Here is a 27,807-nt window from a genome sequence, read left to right on the forward strand (position 1 = left end):
GTAAACGGGTTGGGTGATAAAATCAAGAGGGGGATGGTCAGTCATTTAGTCCAAAGGAACTCCCCAGATGTAGTACTGCTCCAAGAGACTCATTTAGTGGGGAACAAGTGTAAGGCCATGCATAGAGGAGGATACAAACTAGTAGTACACGCTGGCTATACGACTGGTTCTAGGGGTGTTGGGATACTGTTTAAAAACTCCTTCCCCTTCTCTGTGCAAGCAACCTGGGTGGATCAGAGAGGTCGATATGCTGGAGTGTCGGGACTTGTTGGGGGCCATACAGTCACCTTTTGTATCGATTTATGTACCCCCTGCTCTTCAGACCGAGATGTTCCGGGACTTGGGGGCCATCTTCCTTACCCTTCCCCTTGGTCATCTGGTGTTGGGAGGCGATTTTAATTCAGTGGTGGATGGTGTGATTGATCGGGCCCACCCCCGCGGGTGCTGCCACAGGCGCAGAGATGGTTGTCTGACTTTATGAGCACGTTGGGACTGATTGATTGCTGGCGTGTTCGTAAACCTAGCACGACACACTACACTCATGTTTCGGCTGCACACGGCACTCTCTCACACTTAGACTGCGTCCTCCTCCCAGCAGCGATGGTATTGTATGTGTCGGAGGTCATCTGGGGAGGGGTGTCTCTGATCACTCTCCGCTCTGGTTGTGCCTTGCCCTGGAGCTTCCGGCTGTGGGCAGGATAGCTCCCATAGGAGCATGGAGGCTGAAAGACCCGGTCATTGCTAAGGAGGTGCGCTACATGTCTGATTGGTATTTCTCTGAGAATTTCGGCTCGGTTGATTCCCCTAGTTCGCTGTGGGAAGCTTTTAAGACGGTGGCTAGAGGGGAGGTGTTATCCATTGTCTCTAAGAAGAAGAAAGAAGGGTTGGCTGTGCTGCTCGGGAAGGAGGAGGAAGTCCTATCCCAGGAGAGGCGGGTAGCTGAGTCTCCGTCAGAGGCAGGCCTCCACCTCTTGAGACTTCGTGAAGAAGCATATAGAAATCTTGCCAGGGAAGGAGCCTTAGCGCATCACAATGCAACACAGAGTCGCGTGTATGAGCATGGAGACAAAGCAGCCAAGCTCATTGCCTGGCTCGAGCGGGGAGAACGTCCGTCCCGACTAGTGCCGGAATTGGAGAGTCGGTCCTCGGGCAGACTTACGAATCCGCAGACTGTGGCTGATAAATTCGCGAAATACTTTCAAGAGATGTATACTGCGGAAGACAGGTTCACAGAAGCCGATAATGAGGAAATGATCAGAGATATAATTATGCCGAGCTTGTCCGAAGAAGACCGCGATTTCCTCGATTCGGCGTTCACGGATGACGAAGTCGCACAGGCTATCCGTCAGGTTAAGTCCGGCAAAGCCACTGGTCCGAACAGCATTCCAGTTGAACTATACAAACTCAGTGCTAACAAACTGGCTCCCTATCTGAGGGCTATGTTCACCGACAGTAGAGACAGGGGTGTACTCCCAGACGACCAACGGGTGGCCAATATCGTGCTTATTCACAAGCCTGGCAAACCTGCTGACGTATGCTCTTTCTACAGACCCATTTCTTCTCTGAATGCCGAACCCAAGATACTGGCCAGATTATTGGTCATCAGACTGTTGAAAGTGATCTCCTCACTGGTGGACCCGGATCAGTCTGGGTTCATGCCGCGGCGCAGCACCGCGTTAAATTTGCGCAGACTCCATAGCATATTGGGGTCGGCCGGTCATCTGCAGGAACAGGCGATCATGGTCTCTCTGGACGCCTCCATGGCTTTCGACAGAGTGGAGTGGCCCTACCTATTTGCGGTGTTGGCAAAGATGGGATTTGGCGTGAATTTTATAGATTGGGTGCGGCTGCTTTATACATCCCCCTTTCTAGAGTGGTGGTTAACCACTGCAAGTCAGAGGACTTCGCTCTGGGTAGGGGTGTCCATTGTCCCCTATGCTTTTCGCACTAGCCATGGAGCCACTGGCGGCTTGGGTGAGATGGGACCCCTCAATACAGGGCATAAGGTGGACACCTGAGTGGGAAGACAAAATCTCCCTTTACGTGGATGATGTCCTGCTCTACCTCACGAGACCTAAGACCTCTCTCCGATATTTCCTAGATCTTCTTGAGGTCTTTGGGAGGTACTCAGGACTGGTGATTAACTGGGACAAGTCGGTGATATTTACCTCCCGACCTTCTGCGGTCCTGTCCCATTAGAGTAGAGGCAGAGGGCTTTAAATATGTAGGGATTTTTGTCACACTCGATCCGAAGCTACGCTTCAATCGTAATCTGGCCGTGCCGCTGGCTCGGTGTAAAAGACGTGGAACGCTGGCGCTCCCTCCCATTATCCTTGGTCGGTAGGGCCACTCTCTTCAAGATGATGGCCTTGCCGAGATTCCTTTACGCCCTACAAAACTCGATGGACCCGGTGCCCGCTTCCTATTTCAAGGGAATTGAGTCATTGCAGAGGCACCTCTTGTGGGACGGTGGAGCCCGCATAGCCTTTAACAAACTGACCTTGGCGTGGAACAATGGTGGCATCGGTCTCCCTGATCTGCGCAAATATTGTGTGGAGAAGTGTGGCTCACTGGTTAGAGGAGGCAGACCTGGAAGCAGAGGTCAGCCCGGGGCCAGGGTTCATTTCCCGGCTCGGCAGGGTCTTGAGTCCTAAAATGTCTATGGACTCGACAATTCTCGCTCCGGTGCCTACTCGATTCACGGGTTCACACTCTGCGACTCTGGGCAATAGCTTGCTTAATCTCCACAACGGCCCCTCGCGGCGGGATGCCTGGCTTTCACCTTGCGGATACCCTGCCGGGGTTATCTCACAGGGGAATACCAGGACGGGTTCCCTAAGCAAGCGCTTAGAGACCAGTTGGTGATTTGCGCTATATAAATTCCTGTACATTTACATTTACATTATTGGGCCTCACATCTGGCCGCCATCAATCATATTGTGTATGGCGTGCCGGGTGATCCCGGTTACGCCATGGATCGGAACCTTTCCCCCGGTGGGGAGATCGGTAGGGCACTGTATGCGAGGATGGGCAAGTACTCATTGATCGAACCGACTGCTCATGCGGTGAGGGTTTGGCATGTGGCCACTAGGAGTCTCGGATGGGCTGGGAGGCTCACGCTTTCCAACCCTTTGTTTAATTCGGACAAGCTGGGGAGCTTGTGGAAATCGAAGGGCTTCGATAAATGGGACCTTCTTGGCATCTCCCAGATTAAAGACGTCTGGGGGAAAGACTCTATTTTGCCGTTCGAGACCTTGGCGGCGCGGTATAGTCTGCATCAATACGAGTACTTCCGGTACCTGCAAGTGAGACACGCCTTGGCCACGCATGTCCCGAACTCCCTGAGGCTTCCCCCCTTGAGGACCGGGTTCTAGACGACCATCTGCCTGAGAAGACCACATCCCTCATCTACCGGAAGCTGTTTCATAATATTGGGGACGCTCTCGTGAAGCTTAGGGCTCAGTGGACTGCAGACGGGTTGGAACTTGATTATGAGGACTGGACTGAGGCCGTGTCCTCTCCCAAAGTCGTGGCGATACAAATGAGATTACGCCTGGTTCAGCTGAAAATACTGCATAGGACTTATGTGACGGGCCCACGCTTGGTGCGAATGGGACGGGCTGAGAGCGGAGAGTGCAGAAGAGAGTGCGGCGAGGAGGGTACCCTGATGCACATCATTTGGAATTGCTCTTATGTGCAATCCTACTGGAGGGCTGTACACGAGGAAATGAGGGCGGTACTGGGACGGGAGGTGGGCCTTGAGGCACGGAGATGTTTGTTTAATGTGTGGGAGCCGACGGACCTCAATGAATGTCAGAAGCAGTGGGTCACGCTGGCGTGTATGGTAGCCAAACGCAATATTGCGCAGTTGTGGGGGGCGCGTCAGCCGCCCCATATTGGGAAATGGGCGGATGATCTTGACTGGTGCATGTTTAGAGAGCGTGCGGTGTACCTGGCTAGAGGCTGCCCGCGTAAATGGGGGAAGATATGGGGTGCATGGAATGCTCATCGCGGGGATATCTGTGAGGCGCCTACGCCGAGTCTGGATTTGGACGCTCCGGGATCCCCTTGATTCCGAACAGTTATTGTAATGTTAATACTCCTGTACCCAATGGACCTAATGTAAGTAACTATTGCTGGCTTCCACCTGAGCGTTATTTCTGTTTCTTGTTTTGTTAATAAAAAGTTTTGTTTTTTTAAAAACACCCCTACATTTAGTATTTAAGTGGCATCCCTAGACCCTGAATTTTAGCTTCGATGGGCACAAAGAAGATAAGGACAAAGAAAAGTTGCTGACCTGAGGACTGAAACCTGCTGCAGAGAATTGGCACCAAACACTGCCTGCTGCCTTAAGAAGTCGATAGTCATTGAGTGCTGTCTCGTCCTGGAACTATGAGGCCTCCAAGAACCCCGGAGCACCTTCAGCTAATCACCAAGAACTCCCTTGGAGTAGAGGTGTTACTCCCCTGCAGTCCGCAGGCATCGAACCCGCAGATCCCAGGTTCCCAAACAAACAAAAAGTGGGATACCATCCCTGGAGGATAAAATCTGTCTCCCCTTCAAGTGTGGAGACACCAAGATCTACCGGAGCAGCACCGCACCAATACCCAGGGTACCGGACCCTCTATAACATTTACTGAAACGAAGAGTCCAATCCCGGACTCCAACTGCCCAGGAAGCAAGCACCCATCGAGACCCCTGAGACCCACTTTGTGAGTGGCCCAGCTGTTCCGGAATCTCCTTTTCAAGCTGCCTGCCCCTGACCGTGAGGAAATCTTGATGCATATTGCCCGGCTGACCTATCTCCTCTGCACCTGGCCTGGGTACCGACAAACCAACTGTGCCTCCATGGTCCTGAGGCCCTTGCGACCTTCTCATTCAAGTGGGACTCCTTAGACTTAGCTTTAAGTTCCCTTGTGCAGTGTGTTTTCAGGTGGCCCCCTTCTTCATAGCGCACCAGCTACCATCATCCCTAGCACCCTGCTCCCAGCCGAATCCGGGACGCTTCAGAGAATCCGCTGGTGTAACATTAGATGTGGCCTTGCTGCTTATTTAAATCCCGAATGTGTCCCTTGAAATCCAACTGTGTAATTTTATATGCATTTTTATATTTTCTCCCATTGACTTCAATGTTGCGTAATTGTGCACAAAATAATTAGTTTTGAGAACTTTGAAAATTCATATATTTAAAAGTACTTACTGTAGTACAAAGTTCTTGGTCTGAAAAAATATATGAAAATCGGTGGTATTTTTATAAATTAGTCTTGGATTTATTCTTGAGTGTGTGTGTCATTTATTACCTCTTTGAGTACAACAAATGCTTAGCAGTACCCTCTGATAAGCCTGACTGCTTGCCCACACCACAACAACAAGAGCATTAGAATTATCTGCATTTACATCTGTGTACTTATCTGCGTATCACTGGACTCCCTGTGCAGTGTATTCTTTTTAGTGCACTATATAGAGAGCCCGATTCCTACACCCGGCATCCCTGAAGAATTTCAGAACTCCTTTACACAAACAGTCCATCATGGACAGACTGCAGCCCAAAAAATTTGAGGGGCTGGGCTAGAAACCACAGACTGTGTAGGCTGTGCTGTGTGCTCTGACAGGGTGAGTTGCTGTCATGCCTGAAGCAGTTCAGAGAGCTGTGCAGCGGGGCTCTCTTTTGCTTGCCCTCCCTTTGATGACGAGAGGCTCAACGTACATACAGATGATGGCATTCTTCAATGTGTTCTTCTATGACGAGAGGCTCTTCAAAGGTACAGGTAATGACATTGATCAATGTGTCCTTTGATGATGAGAGGCTCTTCGTAGACACGGGTAATAGATAGGGGTGATGACATTGATCAATGTGTCCTTCTATGACGATAGCCTCTTTGAAGATACGGGTGATGACATTGATCAATGTGTCCTTTGATGGCGAGAGGCTCTTCGTAGATACGCTTGATGACATTGATCAAAGTGTCCTTTGATGACGAGCGGCTCTTTGTAGATACGGGTGATGACATTGATCAATGTGTCCTTCGATGACGAGAGGCTCTCTGTAGATACGAATGATGACATTGATCAATGTGTCCTTCGATGACGAGAGATTCTCTGTAGATACGAGTGATGACATTGATAGATGTGTCCTTTGATGACAAGAGACTATTCGTAGACACTGGTGATAGATACTGGTGATGACATTGATCAATGTGTCCTTTTATGACAAGAGGCTCTTTGTAGATACGGGTGATGACATTGATCAATGTGTCCTTCGATGACGAGAGGTTCTTTGTAGATACAGGTGATGACATTGATCAATGTGTCCTTCTAAGGTGAGAGGCTCTTCAATGATTCAAGTGATGACATTGATCAATGTGTCCTTCGATGACCAGAGGCTCTTCATAGACACGGGTGATAGATACAGGTGATGACATTGATCAATGTATTCTTTGATGACAAGAGGCTCTTTGTAGATACGGGTCATGACATTGATCAATGTGTCCTATGATGACGAGAGGCTCTTCGTAGATACAGGTGATGACATTGATCAATGTGTCCTTCTAAGACGAGAGGCTCTTCAGTGATACAGCTGATGACATTGATCAATGTGTCCTTTGATGACGAGAGGCTCTTCGTAGACACGGGTGATAGATACGGTGATGACATTGATCAATGTGTCTTTTGTTGACAAGAGGCTCTTTGTAGATATAGGTGATTACATTGATTATTGTGTCCTATGATGATGAGAGGCTCTTTGTAAACACGGGTGATAGATATCGGTGATGACATTGATCAATGTGTCTTTTGTTGACAAGAGGCTCTTTGTAGATACGGGTAATGACATTGATTATTTTATTTTATTTTATTTGACGGATTTGTAGAGCGCATGGCTGCCCATGAGCGTCCCAGCGCTAAGTGACAAAAGGCTTACTGCAGTGGAGTCTCACGGGAATAGCCAGGTTTTGAGTGCTCTACGGAATGAGAGCAGGTTGGGTTGAGCTCTGATATCAGGGGGAAGGGTGTTCCAGAGTTTGGATGAATTGTATGAGAACAAACGACCGCCTGAACGAGCTTTCCTGATTCTGGGTATGGAGGCCAGGTTGCAGTTGGAGGAGCAGAGGGTTCTAGTAGTGGTATGGGGTGAAATGAGGTTTTGTAGAATTGGGGGGGCCTTTCCGTGCAGAATTTTGTAGGTGGTACAAAGAGCCTTAAACTTGACTCTTTCCTGGACGGGGAGCCAGTGTAGAGCAGTTAAGGCTGGTTTGGCTGAGCAACGGCGGTTTGTTCCTGTAAGAATGCGGGCTGCAGCGTTTTGTACTGTTTGCAGCTTGGACAGTACTTTTTTGGGTGCCCCCAGGTACAGTGCATTACCGTAGTCCAGGCGGGACAACACCAGGCCATGAACTAGGAGTTTGCGGGGGTGTGCAGGGAGTAGGGGAAGGACTTTTCTTGCTGAACGTAAGAGTCCGTGGCATGTTCCCGCTGTTTTCCTAGCTTGGGCCGAGAAATTGAGGCCCTCATCTAGCCATATGCCCAGGCTTTTAATTTCATGTTTCGGAGCGGGGGGGGACCCATGATGGGTGGCCAAAGGGAAGTGGGGTTGTAGAGAGATTTATTGCCTAGAATCATGATCTCTGTTTTGTCGTTGTTCAGTTTGAGGTGGGAAAGGTTCATCCACTTAGTAATTTCAGTGAGGCAGAGTTGTAGGTTGGGAAGAGAATGATCTTGCTGGTTTAGGGATACCACGAGTTGAGTGTCGTCGGCGTAGGTTAAAATCTTGATCCCATAAGGGGCGACGATTTTCTCAAGGGGGGACATGTAAACATTAAAAAGGGTCGGACTGAGGGAGGAACCCTGAGGGACCCCGTTTGGGAGGGTTCTAGCAGACCTTTGGTTTCAAGGTGGAAGGATAGGCTGTGGTTGACGTACTTCTCCGCTATTTTACTAATGCCTGGGAGCAGGGAGATCGGCCTGTAGTTGCCCAGTTCAAGTGGGTCCAGGTGCGGTTTTTTAATCAGTGCTTTCACCATTGCTTTCTTCCAGCTCGGGGGGACAATGCCGCAGGAAAGTTAGCTGTTGATTAATTTGATCAAGTGAGGGAGAATGGTGGGTGCTACTAATTTTAAGATGTTGAGTGGTGCCGGGTCTGTGGGGGAACCGCTTTTGATAGAGTTGAGTATGGGCAGGATGGTGTCTGTTGTCAGGGGAGTGAAATCTGACAGCAGGTCAGTTGTAGCTGCACATGGGTGGGTGAGTGGATCGGCAACAGGGGGGGTGGGATAGGTGTCCAGAGTGGGCGGAGGAAGGGAGTTGATAATTTTGCTGATTTTTTGGTTAAAGAATTCTGCAAGTTCGTTGCAGCGAGTAGCTGATGGTTCGATCAGGGGAGGGGGGTCTGGTACTTTAAGAAGTTTTTTTGCTATTTGAAATGTCTCACGCAAAGAGTTGGTGGAGGATCTTATTTTCTCCTCAAAGTAGCTGATTTGGGCAGTTCTAAGTGCTTTTTTATATTTGAGGAGGGTTTTTTTATATTCAGTTTTTTTCTCGTTGTCGAAGTCTTTCCTCCAGTCTCTCTCTGATCTCTTACATGCTTTTTTTAGAAGCCGCATTTCACTAGTGAACCAGGGGGAGGGGGCTTTACCCCGTGGGTTACTAGAGGTTTTTTTAGGGAGAGTTTTGTCCAGAGTGTCTCCTATCCATTTGGCAAACTCTGCATCGGCGCGGGCTGGGTTAGTGTGAAGTTCAGGAGGAGAACGTTCAAGCTGGTATTTCCAGTTTTCTATGTCAAGTTTGGACCAGGATCGCGTGGGTTTGTTTGGTTGTGCCGTAGGGCGCGGAGTGCGAGGTAGCTGCCAACTAATTGGGACTAAAAAGTGGTCAGTCCAAGGCACTGGGATGGGGTCCAGGACAGTGAGATCGTTGATGTTAGAAAAAATGGGGTCCAGTAAGTGTCCCTGTGAGTGGGTGGGGAGATGGCTAAGTAATTTTAGCTGGAGAGATTCGAAGTCTGCTATCAAGTCGGTGGCAGATTTGGCTTCCTTAGTTAGCTTGGTTAATTAGGGCCATGTGCATGTGGATTTGGGAAGGGTTGTCGGGACTGGTGGAGGTAAATTTGTACGGGCAGTGAGAGCATCTGTTGCGGGGATGATCCCCGGGAACAGAGTGTCGGCATACAGCAGGTACCTCTTTGTTCAGGTGGAGCAATGTGTCCCTTCCGTAGGTGCGCGTCTGGTCGGTAGTGTCTGGCTCTGTGCTCTGCCTAGCGCGGACGAGCGCAGACGAGCTTGCCTTAAGCGCGCCTTCGGCGCGCCATCGTCGCGCCCGCTGCGCTCGTCCGCTGCGCTTCCGGCAGAGACACATGGTTTATGTTCGTTGGAGGGGGCATGGCCAGCAGAGATGGTCGTGTCTCTAGGCTCCCTCGTTGTCGATAATGGCGACCGCGAGGTAGTAATTTGCCTGTAGCAGCGTTAGATCCGCTGTTCAGGGAAGTGCGAGGGCGTGCCAGGAATCAAGTGAAGTTATTTTATAAAACACAGTATCACACAAGTTTTAAAATCCAATGCTCTATCTCGCTTCCGGCTTTCCGCCTCAGGAGCCTCTTGTCAGTGTCGCGCTCGCGTTCAGCGCGCACTATTTATACTTGGTGAGGGGGCGTGATCCATGTGTCATTCGATGACGCGAGGCTCTTTGTAGATACTGGTGATAACATTGATCAATGTGTCTTTCTATGACAAGAGGCTCTTTGTAGACATGGTTGATGAAATTGATCCATGTGTCCTTCGATGACGAGAGGCTCTTCGTAGATACAGATGATGATTAAATCAAATCCACTTTTTGGACGTAGAGATGCTGGGCTGCCACAAAGACATACTTTCAACAGTACACGATGTTCACTTGCAGTCATCACTGCTACCCCCACTAGTGTTCTCCGATATTGTGAGCTCTATCTATGTTCTTCCTCTAGTCTGAGCGCTACGTGTGCCATATGTTGTTACAGTATTCCGAGCATGCTGTAGGTCCTCTATGTATTCTGTACACTATGTATGAACCCCTGTGCGTCTTATGCTTCTCTTTTACTCACAGACTTTGACATGGAGGGACATTGAGCACCATGTGTCTGTGAGCGGAGTCCTGCTTGTGTCGTACAACCTCACCGAAGGAAGCCTTGTCCCATCCAGAACTGGCTACAACCTCTCCATCTCCACGTGTGCGGCCATGAACTGCACCAGTTCCCAGGTGAGGAACTCAACAGCACATGGGGCTTTGGAGGTGCCCAGAAAACACAAAACCTCTTTCCAGTGCAGGCTCGTTCATTCTGATCTACTATTTTGCTTCCTCTCTTCTCCCTCCATTACCCTCACTCTTTGCTTTTGTTTGCTGCCTCTATCTTCTACCAGCTTCACCACTGCTCTTCAATAAACCTACTACCTATTTCTGGCTTTCATCATTGGCATTCTTGGTCACTTCACTCCTTACTTATTTTACGTTTGACACTTTTACTTCCGGCCTATCATGGACTCGTCGATTGCTGCCCCTTGTTTTCTTCTTGATATTTTGTCTACCCAGTTTAAGTCACTTCCTTTGTGTTTCCTCTGTCATTCCTTGACTTACCTTCTCTCAGGTATTCACTTGTTTCTTCTGCTCCCTTGATCTTTACCTTCCTCCACCCACCTTTTGTGGACAAGTTAGCTTTAATTCCATAGCAAAAGCCATGGCAAAGACTCACAACGTTTTAGAATACACCTAGTTAGGTGTCCATTAATGTAACTTAAAAAGTTGGTAGCTAAAAATTGAATTGAGTTAAACCCTAAAGAGGCAATATTGGTAAAGCAAGAATGGGCTATGCCAGTGTGTCTGCTTGCTTTACGTTGAAGACACCAGATGCAGAAAAGCAAAACATGCCTGTAATAGCCACAGTAGCTACAGGGTGGTATGCTTTTGATGCATCTGAAATTGTGATGTAAAAGAAATGACAACGAAGAACTACTTTCTCGCATTACTAACAACATAATGTGAAGTCAATAGCACAGTGTACCATCCGCACATTGCTCTGGCCATGTAGTATTGATCTCATTAGCTCTCACAAGAGGCAGCTGAAGCCAGACACTAAAGAGTGAATTGCGTATTGATAGGTAGTTTTGCAAGACAAATGCGTTATATCAAAAACATTATCTCCTCCCTAATACACACCCGTTATCCACATTATGCAGCAATTTTTCATCATACTATATATAATATAATCATAACGTCTGCCCCAATCTCTCCACAGAAAGACCCTCATTGCACTTTGTATGCAGGGTCGAGACATTCCCTCACCGCATGTTGTAAACAGAGGTCTTTACATTCCATCACTGTGCATCATTTAGAAGGCTTTGTTACATTCCCTCATTGTGCATCGTATAGAGGGGTCATCTTATTCCCTCACTCTCTGTCATACACAGGAGGTTGCCACATTCCATCATGCATCGTATAGAGATGTTGTCACATGCCCTCACTTTGTGTCATCTACAGGGGGTTGTCACATTCCCTTATGCATCGTATAGTGTCTTGTCCCTAGTGCACCGTATAGAGGGCTTTGTTGCATTCGCTCATTGTCACATTCCTGTGTGCATCGTATGGAGGGGTTGTCACATTCCCTCACTCTCTGTCATAAACAGGGGTTGACATATTCCCACATGCATCTTATAGAGGGTTTGTCACATTCCCTCACTCTGTGTCATATACAGGGGTGATCACCTTCCCTCCTTTTGCATCATATAGAGTAGTCATCACAGTCCCTCACTCTGCATCATATACCTGGGGCCATCACATTCCCTTGTGCATGGTATAGAGTTGTCGCATTTCCTCACTTTGTGTCATCAACAACGGTTGTCACATTACCTCAGTCTACGTCACATACAAGGGATTTTTACATTATGTAATTTTGCAACCTGTCGTTTATATACCTGTCAGGTGCATTTGACTTGGTGAACCGGACCAAATTATGGCAAACAATGTTGGACAAAGGAGTCGGAGAACCAATTGTTTATTTCCTGGTTTGGTTTCACGCTGACACACCACCAGTGTCAGTTATGGTTTAGAGGGTGAATATACCATTTCTTTTAAGATTGGCATGGAACTATGGCAGGGGTGTGTCCTGGCCCCTTTTCTGTGTACCCTATATATTAATGAGCTAGAGACTTTTTTTAAGGGCAAGAGGTCAGTTCATACCTCACGTGGGTCATGCCCACTGCCAGTAGTCCTTTATGCCGACGATGTAGTACTTACATCACGTAATGCAAACAAACGGTCTGCAATCATTGACAAACTAATTTGTCTATTTTTTGGAAAACTTTTCTTTGTGGCCCAACGTGATCAGCAAAAGTTCCGTCACATCATTTTGATGAACGTGATCTATTCTTTCACGATGGTCTGCAGCAAACGATGAAGTAATGCTAGGTCATGTTGTATTGATGAACGTGATAGAATCTTTCACGAAGGCCTGCTGCAAATGATGAAGTAACGCTAGGTCACATCGTATTGATGAATGTGATCAAATCTTTCACAATGGTCTGCAGCCCACAGTCAACTAAAGCTTGGTCACATCATTTTGATGAACATGATCGAATCTTTCACGATGGTCTACAGCTCTTGATCAACTAAAGCTCGGTCACATCATATCGATAAACGTGATCAAATCTTTCACGCTGGTCTACAGCCCTTGATCAACTAAAGCTCGGTCACATCATTTTGATGAACATGATGGAATCTTTCACGATGGTCTACAGCCCTTGATCAACTAAAGCTCGGTCACATCGTATTGATCAACGTGATCGAACCTTTCACGATAGTCTACAGCACTTGATCAACTAAAGCTCGGTCACATCGTATTGATGAACGAAATCGAATCTTTCATGATGTTCTACAGCCCTTGATCAACTAAGGCTCGGTCACATCATATTGATGAACGTGATCGAATCTTTCAAGATGGTCTACAGCCCTTGATCACCTAAAGCTCGGTCACATCGTATTGATGAACGGAATTGAATCTTTCACGATGGTCTACAGCCCTTGATCAACTAAAGCTCGGTCACATCGTATTGATGAATGTGATCGAATCTTTCACGTTGGCCTGCAGCAAACGATGAAGTAACACTAGGTCACAATGTATCAATGAACGTGATCAAATCTTTCACAATGGTCTGCAGCCCACAGTCAACTAAAACTCGGTCACATCATTTTGATGAACATGATCGAATCTTTCACGATGGTCTACAGCCCATGATCAAGTAAAGCTATGTCCCTTCCTATCGATGGTGTCCAAGTTCAGTCTGTAAAAACTTTCCAGTACCTTGGAGTCCTTGTTGACTCAAGCCTTAAGTCAGAAAATGGTCATAATGTCAAAGCATGTCACTTTGAGACGACCATTGAAGGTGTTTCAGATTTTCAGCAAATAAGGCTCAAGACCGGCTAGGGAGATGTTAGAGATTTATAAAATGAATACATTTCCATTGCTACTTATGGGGCTGGAATCTGGGCGTCCAGTGGTGCTAAGGACTCCAGTTACCATAGAATGCCTTCCTTCGAAGGCTTTTGTCTGTACCTCAATCAACATCTACTTTACCTGCCAATCTGAGCTTGGACCACCTGGGAAGATGTGGTGAAGCTCCACCCGTTGAGTCTGTGCTTAAGCATTTGAAGGAAAAACAAAACCATGCTGAGCCCTAAGATTACTCCTCATTCTCTCTCCCTCGACTACAATCCCTGCGTGCCTGGACTAGAATACCTTAAAAGAAGCTTTGAAAAGATTGGTTTATGGGGTATTTTCTTCTCGCCTGAAACAGGAAATCTTTATACTAAGGAAGTGTTGAAACAACGATTTCTGGGGAAATGCACCATGACAGGTCACTGCTAAAGGTAAACCAACCCGCTGTTGGTGCAAATATCCCACATGTCTCATCACTGCAAATGTATTTGAACCTTATCTCAGGTATGTATCCAGGGGCAGATTTACAATAACTGGCGCATCCCTGCATATCAGCAGGGATGCGCCAGTTATTGTGCGTCAGGGCTCCGCCACCCTGGATGCTCAGCATTTACAATGCGGCGCACCATGGGGCAAAAACGGACAGATGCGTGATGCATCTGTGCCGTAAAGGCGCGCATTGCTGGAGTTGCATCGTAAGCGCGACGCAGCTCCAACAATTCTCTGGGGGGCCCTATCTGTACAATGATGCGTCAATCCTTTCGTCTGTTTAAGCAGGCGCACGGTTTTGACGCAGCATGGGCTCAAAAGTGACTGAGTGAAATCTTGTAGATTTCACTCAGTCCCTTTTGGGAGGCGTTCCTGCGCCGGAACGCCCCCTCCCCCCCCCCTGCGCAGGAACGCCTCCTTGTGGCATAGGGCTTAACAACGTGACGCATCTCCCAGATGCGTCACGTTGTAAATACCCCGCATCATGGCGTCTCTTTTGTGCCACCACTGCGTCACATAAGTGAGGCAGTGGCAGCGTAAAAGAGGCGCAAGGGGCTTGTAAATCTGCCCCCTAATGTCTACAGTAGACATTTACTAACCAGGTCCCGTTTTAACATTCTTCATTTGCTAGTAACATCTCCAGAGAGGGGGGTTTGGAATGTGAGGGGGGTACTTGTGATCAGAAGTCTGAGAGTCCACAATCATCTTACTCGGTTCAAGGCTCTACACAGACGTGATTATTTCCTTATTTAGTTTAAATGATTTTAGCTTTCATAGCACCGACCTCCTCTTTTCACAAGGACCACCCTCTTGCTTGATTTGTGCATCTGTTTTTGGAGTCTCCCATTGTTCAATTAAAAAAGTAAATCAATTGTCTGTGACATAGGAGGCTTCTGGAAGAAGAAACCACTGCACCCTTGCTTCTTGCTGCTCTGCCTTCTGCACTTTTGAATCTTTGTAAATAGATGAATTGTCATTTTTTATGGTCTATTTTATGTCTTTTATTATCAACCTGGCTGAATAAAGAATACTGACACTGATATATCCTAGCACCTGAACCATCATTTTTGCTTTCTTCGTCTACACTCACATGGAGAAGGGAAACTCAGGCAAAGACTGGCATGAACCGAACACAGTGCAGCTAAAGTCCGAGCAAGAGTCTTACCGCTTACAGAGATCCGGTACAGGCCCAGTGTTTCTCATTCCCCCCCATAGGTCCAGTGCTTCTCATTCTCTCCCACAGGCCCAGTGTTTCTCATTCCCCCCCTCATAGGTCCAGTGCTTCTCATTCTCTCCCACAGGTCCAGTGTTTCTCATTCCCCCCCCCCCCATAGGTCCAGTGCTTCTCATTCTCCCCCACAGGCCCAGTGTTTCTCATTCTCCCCCACAGGTCCAGTGTTTCTCATTCTCCCCCACAGGCCCAGTGTTTCTCATTCTCCCCCACAGGTCCAGTGTTTCTCATTACCCCCCCCCCCACAGGTCCAGTGTTTCTCATTCTCCCCGACAGGCACAGTGTTTCTCATTCCCCCCATAGGTCCAGTGCTTCTCATTCTCCCCCACAGGCCCAGTGTTTCTCATTCTCCCCCACAGGTCCAGTGTTTCTCATTCTCCCCCACAGGCCCAGTGTTTCTCATTCTGCCCCACAGGTCCAGTGTTTCTCATTACCCCCCCACAGGTCCAGTGTTTCTCATTCTCCCCGACAGGCACAGTGTTTCTCATTCCCCCCCATAGGTCCAGTGCTTCTCATTCTCCCCCACAGGCCCAGTGTTTCTCATTCTCCCCCACAGGTCCAGTGTTTCTCATTCTCCCCCACAGGCCCAGTGTTTCTCATTCTCCCCCACAGGTCCAGTGTTTCTCATTACCCCCCCATTGGTCCAGTGTTTCTCATTTTCCCCCACAGGCCCAGTGTTTCTCATTCTCCCCCACAGGTCCAGTGTTTCTCATTTTCCCCCACAGGCCCAGTATTTCTCATTTTCCGCCACAGGCCCAGTGTTTCTCATTCTCTCCCACAGGTCCAGTGTTTCTCATTCTCCCCCATAGGTCCAGTGTTTCTCATTCTCCCCCACAGGTCCAGTGTTTCTCATTCTCCCCCACAGGTCCAGTGTTTCTCATTCTCCCCCGACAGGCACAGTGTTTCTCATTACCACCCCCCCCCCCCATAGGTCCAATGTTTCTCATTTTCCCCCACAGGCCCAGTGTTTCCCATTCTCCCCCACAGGTCCAGTGTTTTTCATTCTCTCCCACAGGTCCAGTGTTTCTCATTCTCCCCCATAGGTCCGGTGTTTCTCAGTCTCCCCCACAGGTCCAGTGTTTCTCATTCTCCCCCACAGGTCCAATGTTTCTCATTCTCCCCCACAGGCCCAGTGTTTCTCATTCTCCCCCACAGGTCCAGTGTTTCTCATTACCCCCCCCCCCCCACAGGTCCAGTGTTTCTCATTCTCCCCGACAGGCACAGTGTTTCTCATTCCCCCCATAGGTCCAGTGCTTCTCATTCTCCCCCACAGGCCCAGTGTTTCTCATTCTCCCCCACAGGTCCAGTGTTTCTCATTCTCCCCCACAGGCCCAGTGTTTCTCATTCTGCCCCACAGGTCCAGTGTTTCTCATTACCCCCCCACAGGTCCAGTGTTTCTCATTCTCCCCGACAGGCACAGTGTTTCTCATTCCCCCCATAGGTCCAGTGCTTCTCATTCTCCCCCACAGGCCCAGTGTTTCTCATTCTCCCCCACAGGTCCAGTGTTTCTCATTCTCCCCCACAGGCCCAGTGTTTCTCATTCTCCCCCACAGGTCCAGTGTTTCTCATTACCCCCCCATTGGTCCAGTGTTTCTCATTTTCCCCCACAGGCCCAGTGTTTCTCATTCTCCCCCACAGGTCCAGTGTTTCTCATTTTCCCCCACAGGCCCAGTATTTCTCATTTTCCGCCACAGGCCCAGTGTTTCTCATTCTCTCCCACAGGTCCAGTGTTTCTCATTCTCCCCCATAGGTCCAGTGTTTCTCATTCTCCCCCACAGGTCCAGTGTTTCTCATTCTCCCCCACAGGTCCAGTGTTTCTCATTCTCCCCCGACAGGCACAGTGTTTCTCATTACCACCCCCCCCCCCATAGGTCCAATGTTTCTCATTTTCCCCCACAGGCCCAGTGTTTCCCATTCTCCCCCACAGGTCCAGTGTTTTTCATTCTCTCCCACAGGTCCAGTGTTTCTCATTCTCCCCCATAGGTCCGGTGTTTCTCAGTCTCCCCCACAGGTCCAGTGTTTCTCATTCTCCCCCACAGGTCCAATGTTTCTCATTTTCCCCCACAGGCCCAGTGTTTCTCATTCTCCCCCACAGGTCCAGTGTTTTTCATTCTCTCCCACAGGTTCAGTGTTTCTCATTCTCCCCCATAGGTCCAATGTTTCTCATTTTCCCCCACAGGCCCAGTGTTTCTCATTCTCCCCCACAGGTCCAGTGTTTCTCATTCTCCCCCATAGGTCCAATGTTTCTCATTTTTCCCCACAGGCCCAGTGTTTCTCATTCTCCCCCACAGGTCCAGTGTTTCTCATTCTCTCCCACAGGTCCAGTGTTTCTCATTCTCCCCCACAGGCCCAGTGTTTCTCATTCTCCCCCACAGGTCCAGTGTTTCTCATTCTCCCCCACAGGCCCAGTGTTTCTCATTCTCCCCCACAGGTCCAGTGTTTCTCATTCTCCCCCACAGGTCCAGTGTTTCTCATTCTCCCCCACAAGCCCCTTGTTTCTCATTCTCTTCCACAGCTGTCTTCTCACTGATTATTCTGTGCCCTTTATTGCTGCTTCTCCAGTTTATCATTCCTCCATCTTTCTCAGTTTGTTGTGATACCTGTGCGGAGCCTTTTCCACTGCTGCTCAGGGGTTTCATAGTCTCAGACTCCATCAGGCCTCTCTCTGTCTCTTCTCCAACCCCAGTACATCGTTTGGTTTTGATTCCACCACTTTTATATTTTTTAATATCCCTGATCCAGCCCAGATCATCCACCTTTAGCTTCAATATTAACCACATTTTGTGCCTCATGTTGCTCGTACAGGATTCAAAGATGGTGAACAACCGGGAGATTGTGGACTTCGACATCTTCGCCTTCAATGGAATAATCCACTCCATCGGGGGACCGCTCGCTGCCCCTCTGGAGATAGTGAGTAACTCTTACTTTATCTCCTATGTAGATATCTAGGTCCTAACAGGAGCAGAGGGTTAGAAACAAGCCTTCACAGGCCCCCTGCGGTCTTGTGTTCAAAGTGGAGGCAGCACTGTGTCCAGTTGTGCAGTCTCATCTGAGGCTTTGTGTTACCTCTAGAGGTCCCACCTGGAGTACTGTGTCCAGTTGTGGAGTCTCATCTGAAGCTTTGCGTTACCTCTAGAGGTCCCACCTGGAGTACTGTGTCCAGTTGTGGAGTCTCATCTGAAGCTTTGCGTTACCTCTAGAGGTCCCACCTGGAGTACTGTGTCCAGTTGTGTAGTCTCATCTGAAGCTTTGTGTTACCTCTAGAGGTCCCACCTAGAGTACTGTGTCCAGTTGTGTAGTCTCATCTGAGGCTTTGCGTTACCTCTAGAGGTCCCACCTGGAGTACTGTGTCCAGTTGTGTAGTCTCATCTGAGGCTTTGCGTTACCTCTAGAGGTCCCACCTGGAGTACTGTGTCCAGTTGTGTAGTCTCATCTGCAGCTTTGTGTTACCTCTAGAGGTCCCACCTAGAGTACTGTGTCCAGTTGTAATGTCTCATCTGAGGCGTTGTCTTAACTCTTGAGGTCCCACCTAGTGTACTGTGTCCAGTTGTGGAGTCTCATCTGAGGCTTTGTGTTACCTCTAGAGGTCCCACCTAGAGTACTGTGTCCAGTTGTGTAATCTCATCTGAGGCTTTGCGTTACCTCTAGAGGTCCCACCTAGTGTACTGTGTCCAGTTGTGGAGTCTCATCTGAAGCTTTGCGTTACCTTTAGAGGTCCCACCTAGAGTACTGTGTCCAGTTGTGGATTCTCATCTGGGGCTTTGTGTTAACTCTAGAGGTCCCACCTAGAGTATTATGTCCAGTTGTGTTGTCTCATCTGAGGCTTTGTGTTACCTCTTGAGGTCCCACATAGAGTACTGTGTCCAGTTGTGTAGTCTCATCTGAGGCTTTGTGTTTGCTCTTGAGGTCTCACCTGGAGTATCGTGTCCAGTTGTGTTGTCTCATCTGAGGCTTTGCTTTAACTCTAGAGGTCCCACCTAGAGTACTGTGTCCAGTTGTGTAGTCTCATCTGAGGCTTTGTGTTACTCTAGAGGTCCCACCTGGAGTACTGTGTCCAGTTGTGTAGTCTCATCTGAGGCTTTGTGTTACCTCTAGAGGTCCCACCTAGAGTACTGTGTCCCGTTGTGTTGTCTCATCTGCGGCTTTGTGTTAGCTCTTGAGGTCCCACCTAGAGTATCGTGTCCAGTGTGTTGTCTCATCTGAGGGTTTGTGTCAACTCTACAGTTCCCACCTAGAGTGCTGTGTCCAATTGTGGAGTCTCATCTGAAGCTTTGTGTTAGCTCTTGAGGTCCCACCTAGAGTGCTGTGTTCAGTTGTGTTGTCTCATCTGAGGCTTTGCGTTAACTCTAGAGGTCCCACCTAGAGTGCTGTGTTCAGTTGTGTTGTCTCATCTGAGGCTTTGTGTTAGCTCTTGAGGTCCCACCTAGAGTGCTGTGTTCAGTTGCGTTGTCTCATCTGAGGCTTTGTGTTAGCTCTTGAGGTCCCACCTAGAGTGCTGTGTTCAGTTGTGTTGTCTCATCTGAGGCTTTGTGTTAGCTCTTGAGGTCCCACCTAGAGTAGAGTGTCCAGTTGTGGAGTCTCATCTGAGGCTTTGTGTTAACTCAAGAGGTCCCACCTAGAGTGCTGTGTTCAATTGTGTTGTCTCATCTGAGGCTTTGTGTTAGCTCTAGAGGTCCCACGTAGAGTATTGTGTCCAGTTATGCGGTCTCATCTGAGGCTTTGTGTTACCTCTACAAGTCCCACCTAGAGTATTGTGTCCCGTTGTGTAGTCTCATCTGAGGCTTTGTGTTAACTCTTGAGGTCCCACCTAGTGTACTGAGTCCAGTTGTAATGTCTGATCTGAGGCGTTGTCTTAACTCTTGAGGTCCCACCTAGAGTACTGTGTCCAGTTGTAATGTCTCATCTGAGGCGTTGTCTTAACTCTTGAGGTCCCACCTAGAGTACTGTGTCCAGTTGTAATGTCTCATCTGAGGCGTTGTCTTAACTCTTGAGGTCCCACCTAGAGTACTGTGTCCAGTTGTAATGTCTCATCTGAGGCGTTGTCTTAACTCTTGAGGTCCCACCTAGAGTACTGTGTCCAGTTGTAATGTCTCATCTGAGGCGTTGTCTTAACTCTTGAGGTCCCACCTAGTTTACTGGGTCCAGTTGTAATGTCTCATCTGAGGCGTTGTGTTAACTCTTGAGGACCCACCTAGAGTACTGTGTCCAATTGTACAGTCTCACCTGAGGCTTTGTGTTAGCTCTTGTGGTCCAACCTAGTGTACTGGGTCCAGTTGTAATGTCTCATCTGAGGCTTTGTGTTACCTTTAGAGGTCCCACCTAGAGTACTGGGTCCAGTTGTAATGTCTCATCTGAGGCTTTGTGTTAGCTCTTGAGGTCCCACCTAGAGTACTGTGTCCAGTTGTAATGTCTCATCTGAGGCTTTGTGTTAGCTCTTGAGGTCCCACCTAGAGAACTGTGTCCAGTTGTAATGTCTCATCTGAGGCTTTGTGTTAGCTCTTGAGGTCCCACCTAGAGTGCTGTGTTCAGTTATGGTGTCTCATCTGAGGCTTTGTGTTAGCTCTTGAGGTCCCACCTAGAGTGCTGTGTTCAGTTGTGTTGTCTCATCTGAGGCTTTGTGTTAGCTCTAGAGGTCCCACGTAGAGTATTGTGTCCAGTTATGCGGTCTCATCTGAGGTTTTGTGTTACCTCTACAAGTCCCACCTAGAGTATTGTGTCCCGTTGTGTAGTCTCATCTGAGGCTTTGTGTTAACTCTTGAGGTCCCACCTAGTGTACTGGGTCCAGTTGTAATGTCTCATCTGAGGCGTTGTGTTAACGCTTGAGGACCCACCTAGAGTGCTGTGTTCAGTTGTGTTGTCTCATCTGAGGCTTTGTGTTAACTCAAGAGGTCCCACCTAGAGTGCTGTATTCAGTTGTGTTGTCTCATCTGAGGCTTTGTGTTAGCTCTAGAGGTCCCACGTAGTGTATTGTGTCCAGGTATGCGGTCTCATCTGAGGCTTGGTATTACCTCTACAAGTCCCACCTAGAGTATTGTGTCCTGTTGTGTAGTCTCATCTGAGGCTTTGTGTTAACTCTTGAGGTCCCACCTAGTGTACTGGGTCCAGTTGTAATGTCTCATCTGAGGCGTTGTGTTAACTCTTGAGGACCCACCTAGAGTACTGTGTCCAGTTGTACAGTCTCACCTGAGGCTTTGTGTTAGCTCTTGAGGTCCCACCTAGAGAGTAGCAGTTGTTAAGTGACATCATCCACCACAGACTGAGCCCAGTAAGCACTGGCTGCCACAGGGCCCAGAGAAGAGTCCTCACGAGGACCACTCAACCGTGACGTGTGTTGACAGGCCCCTTCTGAGTTGGAAGCATCTTCTAGGGTGATGTGGCCATGGGTGAGAGACCCCAGAGCCACTTGCGATGCAAGGTAGAGGCAGCTTGCTGCTTCAGATCCAGAGCTGCATGTCGACATCAGACTATGATCATGTGACGTAGGTGCAAAATGTTCATGTCGTGCTGACCAAGTGTTTGAGGGCTTTGTGGCGCATGTACAATACACATCACAGTTAAGCAACGCTGACCAAGGACTCAAGACATGGTTGTTGGAATGAACAGATCACCACCAAGCAGCTAGCAACTCCAGCGTCTTGAGACCCTCAATGGTGATTTGCTGCGCTTTACAAAACCTGATTATTTATATTTTTTAGGTCTTGGATCGCACCAGCCCGCACAGTCACGTGGCGAACGCCGTCATTGCTGCTGCGGTCGTCGGAGGTGCACTCGTCATCCTTGCACTGGCGTCCTGGTGCTACTTCAAACACCGAGACCAGGAAATCCAGTTCCACTATTTCAAGGTAAGATTCCACGTGCACTGGTGCACTCACAGCAGGCGTGGATCAGACCATGGTATATGGTCCCACGTGCCCTGGTGCACTCACAGTATGGGCGGATCAGACCGCGGAGAAGGCCCTTCGCAGACATTTCATGAACATAGCTTCCTTTCTCTTCCCTCTCACTCAGGCTGAAATGCAGGAGGGCTCAGGTTCCAAACAGGAAAACGACAACCCTCCCATCGTCAACATCCCGAATCCGGTGTATGGAGCCCAGAACTCATTCTTCGAAGCCTTTGGGGTGAGTGACTGTCGGCAAACTTAGCTGAGCCACATAGGCAACTCTCTCCTGAGCGCAAAGCGAACGACTCAGCAGTGGCCGTGGGAACCAGATGGACTCTTTAACAAAGGCTGTAAGAGTTTTTTACTTGAGACCTGCAAACACATTGAGAAAAGGGATGGCAGATGCAATGAAAGAGAGAGAAAAAAAACAATATTGTGGATATTTTGCCTACTCTGCTCTGCTGATGAATTTTCAAAGTTTGGCGTAGCAATACTGGCACGGAATCGTGGGTGCAGCACCAAGTTTTTATGAATCCTCATTTATTTGATTTTTGCCAACCCAATGAACTTACCTTCAGTATCGCTTGCAGGAAGCTGGCTCTTTATATAGTATACCAAAAAGAGGTATATTTTGTAGAGTCCCGATAGCCCCTAAGAGTGGACCGGGGCTTGCTCCAGCAATCCCAAGGTGTCCTTCTAGAGGGTAGTGTGGTCGAGCAGCCCTAGACTTATCAAGGAGGAGTGTTAGACATTTGTTGCATACAAAGATTCAATTAATGATACACAAACTGACTCAATAAGGAGATCCACACCAATGTAAAAAAATAACTTGTATTTTTATATAAATTTAGACACCAAGAACTGTTATTGGGTAAATATCAGTTTTATAGAAACAGGTAAATACTCTTGTATTGTCTCTAATGCAGGAATGTTAACCTATGAGTAAAAACAGTTACTGCATACGGGTACTTACCAGCAACTTACAGGACCAATCTTCTGGAGTTAAGGTAAGTATGGGGCAATATTCAAGGCAGCGCCAACAGGCCACCTCGGTAGGCTCTGGGGCGTCCGGCTGCAGAGGTGTATTTCGGCTACGGGTGCCCCGTTGGTTTTAATGGGACACAGTCCTGGGAATAAGAGGATGCAAGCAAGAACTGGAGGGCCAGTCCGGGTGAACTCACAGAGTGGCTCGGTTCTTGAGATGCTCGGGCACGTAGGAGCACCGTTGGTCCACTTCTCCTCTGGCTGTGGGGCTTGGGTGCAATGGTGTCTTTAGGCGTCGACTTTGTTCTGCAGGAGACTCTCAAGGTTGATGGATCCTGCACGAAGAGGCTGCAGGCGGCGATTGGGAGTCCAGTCTGGGCAAACCCAAGGTTTGACTCTGGAGGGTCTCAGGACCTCACTGGCACCGTTGGCCCACTTTGACTCAGGCTAGCGGACACTGGTGCAGTGGTGCTTTCCGGTGTCAGGTTTTCAGCGGTCCAGAGTCCTCGCGGTTCTTCTTGGGTTTCTGCAGGGAAGTAGCTCCGCTACTCCGCTGGAGATGCTGGTTGCTCTTTGAAGTGCTTGCAATCCTCCTAGGCTTTTGGAGACAGAGCAGCTGCAGGACGAGTTGTCTTTGGCGCAATTGTTGGGTACAGCAGACAGGCCGGCAGGGTTGATGCCAAGTCAGTTACTGCTCCTCAGTTCTTGATCTTCACGGCTCTTTGGTGACCTTCTTCTGAGGTCGACAGAATATTTTCTTGGAGCAAGGGGTCCTTTAACTGCTAGATTTAGGGGCGTTAAGGGGAGTGAAGAGTGATAGTCAAGGGGCTACTTACCCTTGGGGTCCCTACACCCCCTATATGACCACTTCCTGTGGGAAGTGAGCAGACCCCTATCCCAGAGTTCCTAATTCTGCCATCACCAAGATGGTGGTATTTTCCTATAGGGGGAACATCAAGCAGCTCACCTTAGGGTGTGACTGGCCTGGTAGTGTACCACGCCTCCCTGCATATCTAATTTCCCACCTGCCCTGGTGGCAAATGGGTCCAGGACAGGGGGGCTTTCCCATATTTGGGGAATCCGTGGTCACATGTCAAAGGCAGCAGAGGCCTTTAAAGCCTCCTGCATTGATATGCTGATTACTGAGCCATCCTGCTTGGAGGAGGCGACAACACCCCGGGCCAGAGCAGGCACTGTTTCTGCCCTCACAGAGCGTAGGCTCTCATCTGCAGGGGGTCAGACAACTTTCTGTCGGGTCATGCTGGTCGTCACCAGTCAGCAGGTACACTAGAAGCTTGTAGATTGTCAGGAGGCACCTCTAAGGTCCCCTTTAGTACATGTATTAATAACTCCACCACTGGAATCAGTGTGGATTTATTAATATGAGGTGTTTGAAACCAAACACCATAGATTTCAGTGAAGCCATTGTGTAGCTGGGAAACTCCTTTTTAACCAGTGTCAAGCTCATGTACTCGTTACGGAGTCCCTGTTCACTTGTGACATCTAAGAATCGGCTTAGAGATCACAGGTGCATCTAGAAGTGATGCACAGGGCCCTACAGAGGCACCACCTATGTTTGTAGACATCAGCTGCTTCCTGACACAGCTGTGCCTGGAGACGCGGTAGCCAAACTTCAGATTAGTAGTTACTGATCTGCATATCTCTGATTGAGACCTTTATGATGAAAAGCGTCCAATTCACAGAATGGGAAGGATGAGAGGGCCTGTGATGAATCTGCTGCTAGGCAGTCTCTCTGTGTATTCATCCACCCTCACCTGGTGTATTCATCCACCCTCACCTGGTGTAATCATCCACCCTCACCTGGTGTAATCATCGTCCATCACCTGGTGTAATCATCCTACGTCACCTGGTGTAATCATCCTCCCTCATCTGGTGTATTCATCCTCCCTCATCTGGTGTATTCATCCACCCTCACCTGGTGTATTCATCCACCCTCACCTGGTGTATTCATCCACCCTCCCCTGTTGTATTCATCCACCCTCACCTGGGGTATTCATCCACCCTCAACTGGTGTATTCATCCACCCTCACCTGGTGTATTCATCCACCCTCACCTGGGGTATTCATCCACCCTCACCTGGTGTATTCGTCCACCCTCACCTGGTGTATTCGTCCACCCTCACCTGGCACTGTCAACCACCCTCACCTGGTGTATTCATCCACCCTCACCTGGTGTATTCATCCACCCTCACCTGGTGTATTCATCCACCCTCGCCTGGTGTATTCATCCTCCCTCACCTGGTGTATTCATCCAACCTCGCCTGGCATAGTCTTCCACCTTCACCTGGTGTATTCATCCACCCTCACCTGGTATATTCATCCTCCCTCACCTGGTGTATTCATCCTCCCTCACCTGGTGTATTTATCTACCCTCGCCAGGTGTATTCCTCCACCCTCACCTGGTGTATTCATCCACCCCCACCTGGTGTATTCATCGACCCTCACCTGGTGTATTCATCCATCCTCGCCTGGCATAGTCATCCACCCTCACCTGGCGTATTCATCCACCCTCACCTGGTGTATTCGTCCACCCTCACCTGGGATAGTCATCCACCCTCACCTGGTGTATTCATCCTCCCTCACCTGGTGTATTCATCCTTCCTCACCTGGTGTATTCATCCACCCTCACCTGGTGTATTCATCCACCCTCACCTGGTGTATTCGTCCACCCTCACCTGGCATAGTCATCCACCCTCACCTGGTGTATTCATCCTCCCGCACCTGGTGTATTTATCTGCCCTCACCTGGTGTATTCATCCACCCTCACCTGGCGTATTCAAATACCCTCACCTTGTGTATTTATCCACCCTCACCTGGTGTATTCATCCACCCTCACCTGGCGTATTCATCCACCCTCACCTTGTGTATTCATCCACCCTCACCTGGTGTATTCGTCCACCATCACCTGGTGTAGTCGTCCACCCTCACCTGGCGTAGTCATCCACCCTCACCTGGCGTAGTCATCCACCCTCACCTGGTGTAGTCATCCACCCTCACCTGGTGTATTCATCCTCCCTCACCTGGTGTATTCATCCACCCTCACCTGGTGTATTCATCCACCCTCACCTGGTGTATTCATCCTACCTCACTTGGCGTAGTCATCCACCTTCACCTGGTGTATTCATCCACCCTCACCTGGTGTATTCATCCTCCCTCACTTGGTGTATTCATCCACCCTCACCTGGTGTATTCATCCTCCCTCACCTGACTGTTCCATGTTATCTGAGAGGGGTGAGGGCCGCAGACCCAGCAGGTACAGTTCCATGTTATCTCAGAGGGGTGAGGGCCACAGACCCAGCAGGGACTGTTCTCTGTAATCTCAGAGGTGTGAGGGCCGCAGACCCAGCAGGGACCGTTCCATGTCATCTCAGAGGGGTGAGGGCCGCAGACCCAGCAGGGACTATTCCATGTTATCTCAGAGGGGTGAGGGCCGCAGGCACAGCAGGGACCGTTCCATGTCATCTCAGAGGGGTGAGGGGCGCAGACCCAGCAGGGACCATTCCATGTTATCTCAGAGGGGTGAGGGCTGCAGACCCAGCAGGGACTGTTCTATGTTATCTCAGAGGGGTGAGGGCCCCAGACCAAGCAGGGATTGTTCTCAGTAATCTCAGAGGTGTGAGGGCCGCAGACCCAGCAGGGACCGTTCCATGTCATCTCAGAGGGGTGAGGGGCGCAGATCCAGCAGGGACCGTTCCATGTCATCTCAGAGGGGTGAGGGGCGCAGACCCAGCAGGGACTGTTCCATGTAATCTCAGAGGGGCGAGGGCCGCAGACCCAGCAGGGACTGTTCCATGTTATCTCAGAGGGGTGAGGGCTGCAGACCCAGCAGGGACTGTTCCCTGTAATCTCAGAGGGGTGAGGGCTGCAGATCCAGCAAGGACTGTTCCATCTAATCTCAGAGGGGTGAGGGATGCAGACCCAGCAGGGACTATTCCATGTTATCTCAGAGGGGTGAGGGCCGCATGCCCAGCAGGGACCGTTCCATTTCATCTCAGAGGGGTGAGGGCCGCAGACCCAGCAGGGACCGTTCCATTTCATCTCAGAGGGGTGAGGGGCGCAGACCCAGCAGGGACTGTTCCATGTCATCTCAGAGGGGTGAGGGCCGCAGACCCAGCAGGGACCGTTCCATTTCATCTCAGAGGTGTGAGGGCCGCAGACCCAGCAGAGACCGTTCCATGTCATCTCAGAGGGATAAGGGGCGCAGACCCAGCAGGGACTGTTCCATGTTATCTCAGAGGGGTGAGGGCCGCAGACCCAGCAGGGACTGTCCCATGGTATCTCAGAGGGGTGAGGGCCGCAGACCCAGCAGGGACTATTCCATGTTATCTCATAGGGGTGAGGGCCGCAGACCCAGCAGGGACCGTCCATGTTATCTCAGATGGGTGAAGGTCGCAGGTACCGTTCCATGTTATCTAAGAGGGGTGAGGGCTGCAGACCCAGCAGGGACCGGTCCATGTTATCTCAGAGGGGTGAGGGCCGCAGACCCAGCAGGGACCGTTCCATGTTATCTCAGAGGGGTGAGGGCCGCAGACCCAGCAGGGACTATTCCATGGTATCTCAGAGGGGTGAGGGCAACAGACACAGCAGGGACCATTCCATGTTATCTCAGAGGGGTGAGGGCCGCAGGTACAGTTCCATGTTATCTCAGAGGGGTGAGGGCCGCAGACCCAGCAGGGACTGTTCCATGTTATCTCATAGAGGTGAGGGCCGCAGACCCAGCAGGGACCGTTCCATGTTATCTCAGAGGGG

General features: G+C 49.5%; 1 protein-coding gene across 1 annotated transcript in view; it reads left to right on the top strand.

Moving 5' to 3' along the window:
- STAB1 (stabilin 1) overlaps positions 1 to 27,807 on the top strand; it is a 756,575-nt gene that overhangs the window by 709,337 nt on the left and 19,431 nt on the right. The window contains exons 66-69 of the mRNA XM_086939405.1: positions 10,072 to 10,224; positions 17,979 to 18,083; positions 21,869 to 22,015; positions 22,182 to 22,292. Coding sequence (XP_086795531.1) covers positions 10,072 to 10,224; positions 17,979 to 18,083; positions 21,869 to 22,015; positions 22,182 to 22,292 — 516 coding nt within the window. The remainder of the gene's footprint in view (positions 1 to 10,071; positions 10,225 to 17,978; positions 18,084 to 21,868; positions 22,016 to 22,181; positions 22,293 to 27,807) is intronic.

This window comes from Lissotriton vulgaris, chromosome 9, assembly GCF_964263255.1.
Source record: "Lissotriton vulgaris chromosome 9, aLisVul1.2, whole genome shotgun sequence".
Classification (NCBI taxonomy): domain Eukaryota; kingdom Metazoa; phylum Chordata; class Amphibia; order Caudata; family Salamandridae; genus Lissotriton; species Lissotriton vulgaris.